Source organism: Mus pahari, chromosome 14, assembly GCF_900095145.1.
Source record: "Mus pahari chromosome 14, PAHARI_EIJ_v1.1, whole genome shotgun sequence".
Taxonomy (NCBI): domain Eukaryota; kingdom Metazoa; phylum Chordata; class Mammalia; order Rodentia; family Muridae; genus Mus; species Mus pahari.
The window spans coordinates 70,239,734-70,249,955 of NC_034603.1; the positions used below are offsets into that span (position 1 = coordinate 70,239,734).

Consider the following 10,222-nt stretch of genomic DNA (forward strand, 5'->3'; position numbering starts at 1 on the left):
AAATATTCATGACCAGCTTTTTCAGAAACCAGAGTCAGGTCTCTGGACAAAGATTTTAGGGCAAGTGGAACAGCTTCACTACTCAACTCCCTGTGGCTCCTTCTCCAGGTGTCAGGCATGCCCCTGCTTAGATCTCAGCGCTGTCAGACCCGCCAGTACAATACACTGCTATCTGACGTGGGGGGGGGGGCATCCCTGTGTATCAGTCTTTAAGTCAGAGACACACCATCAGAGCACACAGCAGCAGTGAATCACTGACTTCCTTTGGAAACATTTTCCAAGAACGGCCACACCTCTGGTAACAGGAAGGAGCTTCCAAGATCTCTCGGACAGAAGAAAGATCTCAACCTCTTTCTAACAGGTATCTTCTTCCAAACACTTGAAAACTGGTGTTTGTCCCTCAATTTCCCTATAGATAGATCTTAAATCTTTCCTGAAACACGAGAGGCACTTTTATTAAGTGGACCATCTACCAAAATTCCAATCACAAGATAATATTTGCTAAACAAAGTAATAACATTACCCTTTAACAGACATTATTTACAAGGATTTTTTCCTTTAATATAAAAAAGTGTAACTACAGCAGTCCAATGTACAAATACAAAAAAAAAAGTTATCATACTAAAAAAAAATGTACCATAATACTGTACATACAAAAACTGTTCAACGAGAATGATTTAAATATATCTGTTCTTCTCTGGATCTGGAAGACACAAACTTCAAGTTCTGCAACTGCATTATTGCTGAGAACATGTGCCTGGGAGCACTGTGTTTCCCCTCCCAACTCATCCCAGCTCCACCTTCAGTCCCCTGAGTTCCGATCATGAGCCAACAGCATCCCTGAAGACAACCAGAGCCAAATGTTTACTCAATGGAAGTCATTATTCAGCAAGTTGCTGCTTACCATAAACTACGAAAACCCAAGTTTTAAGCCCAACCAAGATTAAATCCAGACGGAGGTCTTCCCATCCCCTGATTTGCTACTAATACTGCTTTTGTTGGACCCAGATTTGGACCCCACTTTGGCCTTCTTTTCCCGAGGACCATGGGGGTTGTTTTGGTGGTGGTAGGCCTGGATTGCTAGATCCAAGCGTTCCTGAGCCATTCTGATCTCTCGCTGCAGAGTCTCCAGATCAGCCGGGAGATGTTCCTCGTGGCTGCCGTACTGCTGTTCCTGGGCAATATTGGCTTTGTTTTGCTTGTAGGCAATCTTAGCATTGGACAACTCAGTGTACTGGATTTGATCTGGTTTGACAGCAATGTTATAGCCAGGGGGAGCAGATGGTGTATTCCAAGTGAAAGGATAATTATAAGCACCCGGATCATCAAGTTCCCTCCTTTTACTGTTTAGTGAGTCTCGAATGGTCCCAAACCCTAAATGAAGCATCTCCCAAATGTTAAGCAATAGGCAGAGGCCTGTGACACCATACATTATTAGAAGGAAGATGGTCTTTTCAGTGGGTCTAGAAATAAAGCAGTCTATCTTATGAGGGCAAGGAAGTCTGCTGCACACATAAAATGGGTGGACTTGGAAGCCATACAGGAAATACTGCCCTATTAGAAAGCCCACCTCAAACACAGTCCTGGCCAGCAGCTGCAACACATAGATTTTCATGAGCCCATCCTCTCGAATTCGTCGTCGGCCATCATGCTTAGGTTTTGGTTGGTTCTGATCTTTATTTTCTTTTTCACTTTCTAACTCCATCTCTGGATACATCATAGGATCCTCTTCATGGTCCTCTTCTGTTTCTTCCAGAGCCCGGTGCTGTTTCCAACGCATGGCATAGGGTTTGCTCCGAGCTGCCTTCTTGTCTGCCTCACCATGCTCCATTTTGGCAATCTTATGAATAGCATATCCCAGGTACATCACAGAGGGAGTTGCTACCAGGATGATCTGGAATACCCAGAAGCGCACGTGGGAGAGCGGGGCAAAGGCATCATAGCAGACATTCTCACAGCCAGGCTGCTCTGTGTTGCACACAAATTTGCTTTGTTCATCATAGTAGATGGACTCTCCTCCTACAGCAGTTAGGACAATTCGAAAGACAATCAGCACAGTGAGCCAGATCTTCCCCACAAATGTCGAATGGTTGTGGATCTCCTCTAGCAGGCGAGTCAGGAAGCTCCAACTCATGGTGGTGGAATTGGTTTGCCCTGGTAGGTGGAAAGTACCAAGCAGGGGAAATCAACAAATGCTAAAAATAGTTTTCTATTTTTGGTGCCCAGTCCCAACAAATAATGCAACCCTAACAATGTAAATTCATAGTATCTCCAGGGACACTGTAACCTGAGATGTCCCACTTCAAGACTCACAGTAGAACACATATTAGCATCTCACTACACCTTATAGCTTTGGGTAAGACAGCACCCTATGACCTGTCTGCACATACAAGGTCTTGTTTGCTCTCCTACTTCATTGATATTATTTCTCAGATGCAGCACACTGTGTTTTTTACATACATTAGTGTGTTCTGGGACATGCAGACATTGGGGTAGCTTTCTGGTCCAGTCATAGAGCATAGCATCATAAAAGAGGCCCTTGGACTGGGCTCCATTATGAAGAGGCAGTTTACCAGAAAGCTTAAGTTTTAAAGCAGGTAACAAAGCATTAAAGTAATTATGGAAGCCAAGAGTAGTAACACATGCCTTTAATCTCAACACTTGGAAACAGAGACAAAGGAATTTCTGAGTTCAATGCCAGCCTGGTCTACAAAGTTAATTCCAGGACAGCTAGATACACAGTGAGCCCCTCTCCCAAGTTTTTTTTTTTTTTTTTTTCCCCAAAAGTAATTAGTAAATGGTGCAGCTGCAAACAACCAATGATAAGCACTGAAAAGAAAGGAAACATGGGCACTCCCCACTAGACCACAATGCAGAACAGGCCCTGGTTTTGCTTAGGTCCACAATCGATTTTCTTACAACAAATACTTTTCCCTACACAGGGAAACCCTGTGTCAACATTTGCTAAACAGAAAGCAACAAATCCAACCAGTAGGCAGACTCACTAAAAACAGCTTTTTGTTTGTTTGTTTAAGATTTATTTATTATTATATCTAAGTACACTGTAGCTGTCTTCAGATGCACCAGTTGTGAGCCACCATGTGATTGCTGGGATTTGAACTCAGGACCTTCAGAAGAGTAGCTGGTTCTCTTAACCACTGAGCCATCTCTCCAGCCCTGTTTGTTTGTTTTTAGAGAGAAGGTTTCACTATGTACTTGTGTGTTTCCTGCCTGGAACTCAGAGCTCTGCCTCCCGAGTGCTGGGACTAAAGGTGTGCATAATGTCTTGCTCGGTTTTGTATTTTGTTTTTCAGACAGTGGATCAACTGTTGCCTAGACTGACCTTTGAACTCAAGATCTTCCTACCTTAGCCTTGAAATGCTGAAATTATATGTGTTTGCTACCATACCCATCTTTAAAAACAGCATTTAAAGGATAATTTATTCCAAGGTTCTTAGACCTATGCCTAGAATCCAGGTCACAGGTTAAGCCCTATTGAAACATCGGACACAAAGCACATGTAGGTTTCCAACTCCTCTCTCCCGCTGCACTGCAGACTATGGTGAACCACCACCACCAGGTAAGTCCCAACACTTACCTGTTAACCAGAGCTCCTGTTACCCAAAACCTTCTTCCAGATTTTGTACTTTGTTACTTTCCCAAATTCTCTCTGGAAGAGAAAAAGAAAAGATCATAACTTCCTCCCACAGAAAACAATGAGTCACTAACATGTCGCTTTCAGGAAGAAACAAGTTTTCTGTGTCCTACAGGAATCACTCAGAATGAGATGGAAACAGGCTTGACTGTGAATACCCTCTTCTCTCCTCCCAAAACAAGTGACGAGAGAAATTAACAGCGACCTCAAAGGTTTTTTTTTTTGGTTTTTTTTTGAGACAGGGTTTCTCTGTATAGCCCTGGCTGTCCTGGAACTCACTTTGTAGACCAGGCTAGCCTCTGCTTGTGGACGTTGTACATCGTGGTGCGCACTAGGCTCCGCACCACGATGTACAACGTCCTTAAAGGCGTGTGCCACCATCGCCCGGCTGACCTCAAAGTTTTTAAATCATCAAGCTCTATGAAAACCTGATAGGAGCTGGACAGATGTCTCAGCAGTTAAGAGCACTGCCTGCTCTTTCAGGGGACCTAGCATCTGTTCCCAGCATCCACTTAGAGGCTCACTGTTAACTCTAGTTCCAGGGGATCTGATACCCACTTTGGGTCTCTGCAAGCACCAGATATGTATATAGTACACATACATACATCCAGGCAAAATAAATAACTTAAAAATAAAAAGAAAACCTAATAGGGAAACGAGTCATTAATGAAAATTCAGAACTGCTGGACAGGGTGGCATATAGCTTTAACACCAGCATACGGAAGAGCAAGGAAGAGGCAGGCAGATGTCTCAGAGTTCCAGGCCAGCCAGGGTTAAAAGTGAGGCCCTGACTCAAAATAAACCAACAAGTGAACATTGAAGACTCCAGCAGAAGCACTAGCAGCAGCACTGCAGGCTAAAGCAGGCTACAGAGGCCCCGCCTCCATCACAGCCAATACTTCTCACGAGGGTTGGAGCAGCCCAGGAGGAGCAAGCTGTTCAGCTCCAACACCCAACAGCTGGCTCGGTCACCGGGACACCACCTCCACAGGAGGTGATTTACAGAGCTAATGCCTCACAAAGTCAGAGAAAGAAAACACCTGGACTATGACTCAAAACATAAAAAGTGAATTTGAGGCCAGACTGGTCTCCAGAAAGTTCCAGGCCGCAGGCTACACAGCGAGATTCTTGTCTCAAGACAAAACAGACCGATGAAGGAGAAATCAGGGTCCATTATTAACCTCTGAAGAGCTAAGGCCATGTCATCCACAAGACACCAACTCTGTTCACTACTGTCATTTAACAAATAAACTTAAAACAATTCCTGAGGGCTGGTGAGATGGCTCAGCAGGTAAGAGCACCCGACTGTTCTTCCAAAGGTCCTGAGTTCAAATCCCAGCAACCACATGGTGGCTCACAACCATCTGTAACGAAATCTGGCGCCCTCTTCTGGAGTGTCTGAAGACAGCTATAGTGCAATTACATATAATAAATAAATAAATAAATAAATCATTATTAAAAAAACAAACAAACAAACAAAAAAAAAAAACAATTCCTGAGACAGGACCCGGTGGTGCATAACCTCTAATCCCAGCGCTCAGGAGGCAGAGGCGGAGGCAGAGGCAGGCGGATCCCCCCGAGTTTGAGGTCAGCTAGTTTATGTAATATAATACAGGCCCTATCTCAAAAACAAAAAGAACCCCTGAATATTTGTAGTAATTTAACAGTAATTTAGGATTTTGTTGCTGTCTTACTATGGGGGTGGGGGTAGGGGTGGGAGAAGAGTTTCCAAACAATAAGTAATGAAACAATAAGTGAAAGAGTCACAGACACAGTATATGTTGAAATTTACATGTGAAAAGCTGACACTTGATGCTAAACTAGTAGGTGACAGGCAGGGTGATCAGGAGGTCAGGCCCAGGGGCTGGAGAGCTGATGCAGAGGTTTAGAGCAGGCGCTGTTGCTTTTATGAGGACTTGGGTTTAATTTGCAGCATCCACATAGCGTCTCACAACCATCTGTAACTCCAGTTCCAGGGGAATCAACATCCTCTTCTGACCTCCCCTGGCGCCAGGCGTATAGACTGTATGGAGACATACAAGCAGGGAAAACACTCATACATGTTTAAAAGAAAAAGAGTTCAGAACCAGGACTAGGCATGCCTTTAAACCCAACACTCAGGAGGCAGAAGCAGGCAGGTCTCTGACCAAGGACAGCCTGGTCAACACAGTGAGTTCCAAGCCAGGCTACATAGACCAGAAAAAGAAAGGGGGTGGAGGAGGACCAGCCTGTGCCATACAGGAAAGCCCTCAAAGAACAAAGCAGGCATGTGGCATTGTAGTGATGAGCCAGCCTGCTGCCTGCCTTCTTGCAGCTCACTCAATAAACCGTTTGGGTTTTTGTTTATTTTTTTGTTTGTTTGTTTTTTGTTTTTTAAGGGAATTTTACCAAAATCAGCTATTACCATAGGACTTTGAGTTAACTGGGCCCATCACTTCTTCTGTCATTGAATACACAAGTTAGAATCCACACGTGTGGGTACCTATGAAAGCCAAAAGCAGTCCCATCTCCTTAAGAGTAGTGTGACAGAAGTCTGGGAGCCTACCTCGGGTCCCCTGTAAGACTAACACACACTGTTAACTGCTGACCGATTCTCCAGCTCCCCCACCGCACCCCCCAACGTCCAGCTGTTTACACAGGTACTTGTATCTTCATGCTTCTTCAGCAAGGGCTCTGACCCACAAGAGCCATCTCTGCAGCCTTGAGGGTTTACAGCTATGAAAATATTTCCCATCAATTTTACATTTCAGACAATAACCCAACTTTTTTTGGTGGAAGAAACTGTAAGATATGAAACAGCCATTTTAACACACCCAGAATTGAGTCTTGTGCACTACTTAAAACTGAAACCTTAGAAATGCTGAGCCAGGCCTAAGGTGGAGGTTGCAGCTCAGACAGTAGAGTGCTGGCCCAGCACACGCAAAGTCCTGATTGGACCCCCACACCACATAAATGGGGCATGATGTCACATTACATTTAACTTAGCATTTGGGATATGGAGGCAGGAGAATCAGATGTGTGTTTAAGTTCAAGGCCAGCCTGGGATACATGAGACCCTGGAAAGGACGGTGAGGGAAAAGGAGAGAGGGCTGAAACATTTGAGCCTTACTTTCTTTCCATGGTCTTTTTATAGGATCACAGCATCATGTATCTACATCCTGAAGTTTATGCTCTTGACCACAAAATGTCTGAGAGAAGATACTCTTGATATTTGGTCCTATATATAAAATGCACACGAATTATTTCATCTTTTTTCTTAATCTGTAGAGGTGAGATTCACCAACAACATAAGACAAACTACCACACGAGTGCTCTGTAGAGACGGCTAAAAGGCTAAGAACATCTCCACAGGACAACAGCTCCGACATGACGATACAGCCTCTGTAAAGCTCCAGGTGATCTGATGTCCTCTTCTGGCCTACATGGTCACATAGCACAGAGTACACACATGGAACACATACATGCATACACATACATACACAGCATCCATACACAAACTTTAAAATAAACCAACACACACATCACAAAACTCCTAAAATGATTTGGCTTTCCATTATTTCCTCTTTATCATGTGAACCCCCAAGTATAAGATGGCATTAACTGGCTTGGCAAAATGGCTCAGTGTGTAGAAATAATCACTGTTCTTGTAAAGTACCCAGGTTCAGCTCCCAGAACCCACGTAATCACACACACAACCACCTGTAACTTCAGTTCTGGTGGATCCAATGTCTTCTTCTGACCTTCTCAGGCACCAGGTATGCACGCAGTTCACATATTTACAGCTGAATACTCTTATAAATAAAATTAATAAATCTAGAGACTGGAGCAATAGCTTCTACTGGCTGCTCTTATATAGGACCCAGCTTTGGTTTCCAGCACCCACATGGTGGCTCACAACTAGCTCCAACTCCAGGGGATCTACGGCCTTCTTTTGACCTCTGGGGACACCAGGTACACATATGATACACATGTATACATGCAGGCAAAACATTCATACATATATAAAAGAAATTTAAATTTTTTAAAAAAATAAATCTTTCTACAATAAAAAATGGCATTATCAGGGCTGAAGAGATGGCTCATCTGTTAAGAGCACTGGCTGATCTCCCATAGGTTCTGAGTTCAATTCCCAGCAACCACATGGTGGCTCACAACCATCTATAATGGAATCTGATGCCCTCTTTTGGCATGTAGGCGTACACGCAGATAGTGCACTCATATACATAAAATAAATATTTTTTAAATGGCATTATCTTACAAAGAACCTTAAGAACCATATATGTTTGAACATATATGGTTTGACTGTGACTCCTCCTAAACTTCACACGTTGGAGTCTTAGAATAGTCAAGTGGAAGCTCTACAGGCGCTGACCTCAGAAGGGAATGGTGGTCTCTTGCACTCATTTCTGGGGAGAGGGAGTTTTAACAGTCTGGTCCTGAGCCCTGAGTCTCTCCTGCTTCCTGTCTGGTGAGATGACCTGCTGTCACAATCTCCTGCTGCTGCTGCTGCTGCTGCTGCTGCTGCGCTACCTCAAAACCAGGTGCTCACCAGAACCAACCAGAAATTAGCACCATGTCCTTGAAGCTCATAACTGTGCTAAATGAGCCAATTTTTGGAAACAAGGTTTCTCTGTTGTAGCCCTGGCTCTCCTCCAATTCAGAGATCTGCTTGCCTCTGTCTCCTGAGTGCAGGGATTAAAGGATTAAAGGCCACCTTGCCTATATTATAAACCTCATTTTTTGTTTTGGTTTGGGTTTTTCAAAACCTGGCTTCTCTGAATAGCCCTGGCTGTCCTGGAACTAGTTCCTGCAGACCAGGATAGCTTCAAACTCAGAGATCCATTTGCCTCTGCTTCATGAGTGCTGGGATTAAGGACATGTGCCACCACGGGCCTGCTACAGAAACCCGATTTTAAAAAGCAGCCTGTTTCACCATTTTACTCTGTCTCTTTCTATAGAAATGATATGCTTATTAACTAATTCTAACATCTCATAAAATGGGTGACGGGTAATCTTTCTAAAGAACTTCCATGGGCTTCCAAAGGACTAGCAGAACCACAACTAATTTTTTTTTAAAAAAAAAGAATACAACTAAAGTTCATGGTGGCCCATAAGTCAAAACAATTTGCACACCCACATACATACTGAAAAAAGAATCATGTTTGCTTATATAACAATTATTGGACCAGAAGCCAAATATGCTCTTTTTAGTCTGTTTTCCAAGTAACTTAAGATATAAATCTACCTTGTTCTCATACTACTAGTAGTCTATCAGTGAGTTACATTAGATCCAAAATTCATAACATTTTTCTGTTATGTACCATTAGAATCAAGCAAAATCTTGGTGCATTGTTCTGTTAAATCGAGTTCACAGGATTTTTCAAAATTAAGTATAAAGCACATGTCTGGACAACCTCAGGCAGTCTATTCCTGGGTCTCCATAAACTCCAGAACGAGGATTGGACATTGTATGCAAGTTGTCCAAGATCATCTAATGACTGAGTATCCTAAAGCCAGAATTTGAAGCCAGCCAGTCTTGCACTACAGTTTGGCACTTACTAGTGATGACCTGTGCTATCACAGCTAAGGTGTAGCTCAGGAGTAGTGTTCACTTAGCACGATAAAGGGCCTGGCTGGGTTCCCAGCATCACTCCCATCCCCAGCATAAGAGGGACCACATACAGGTTTCATGTTGAAAGGACTTCACCTCAGTCCTTGGGATCTGATCTATAAAAGATAAACTCTCAGGGCTGGAGAGATGGCTCAGAGGTTAAGAACACTTGCTGTTCTTGCAGAGGACCCAGGTTCAGTCCCCACTACCCACGTGGTAGTTCACAACCATCTGTAACTACAGTTCTAGGGTTCTGACAACTTCTACCTCCTTGGGCACCAGGCATCCAAGTGGTACACCATACAAGTGATGCACAGATGTACATGCAGGCATGACACTAATATACATGCAGTGAAAGAAAGAAAGAAAGAAAGAAAGAAAGAAAGAAAGAAAGAAAGAAAGAAAGAAAGAAAGAAAGAAAGAAAGAAAGAAAGGGGCCTCCCTTAAAAGAAAAAAACAAAACAAAACACTTGCTAAGAATAGGAAATTTCAGTTTAAGATCCTAAAGGTAGAATAAATCAACCTAAAGCTTAAAGACAAAATAAAAATTCTTCAAGGCTCCTTGCAACCAGTAGGGACAGAATTGCTAGGATAACGTCTGGACATTGAGAAATTAGTACATTCACAGTTTAGGAACAGCAAGGCTGAGACAACTGTTGAAGGGAAGATATACAGACTGTTCATACAAGCCCTGAGGGCTGTGTCCAGACTCAAGGCAAACCAAACATGCTACCATGGTTATTATGAGTTCCTCAACTTTTTATCTTGACACCTCAACTTGACTGAGTGTCCCTAAAAGATGAATGCCAGACCCTTACCTCAGCACCTCAGACCAGGAAAAATACATCTTAAATGCTAACTACACCAATCAACAAATAAACAGATGTACCTCTCTAGTACCTGCTTCGAGCCCTTTGTTACACTTTTTTTTTTTTTTTTTTTTTTTTTTTTTTTTT

At 43.1% G+C, this 10,222-nt stretch overlaps 1 protein-coding gene across 3 annotated transcripts in view; it reads right to left on the reverse strand.

The window, feature by feature from the left end:
* Nucleotides 1–434: 434 nt before the first annotated feature.
* Gjc1 (gap junction protein gamma 1) overlaps nt 435–10,222 on the reverse strand; it is a 22,090-nt gene continuing 12,302 nt past the window's right edge. For 2 of the 3 annotated variants that reach the window (XM_021212259.2, XM_021212258.1), the window contains exons 2-3: nt 3,599–3,670; nt 435–2,154 (exon numbers count right to left, since the gene is read on the reverse strand). In XM_021212259.2, the coding sequence (XP_021067918.1) occupies nt 944–2,134 (1,191 nt within the window). In that variant the 5' untranslated portion in view covers nt 2,135–2,154; nt 3,599–3,670 and the 3' untranslated portion in view covers nt 435–943. Of the gene's footprint in view, nt 2,155–3,598; nt 3,671–5,447; nt 5,466–10,222 lie in introns of those variants that run through there. The other variant, XM_029546592.1, reaches the window with a different exon arrangement.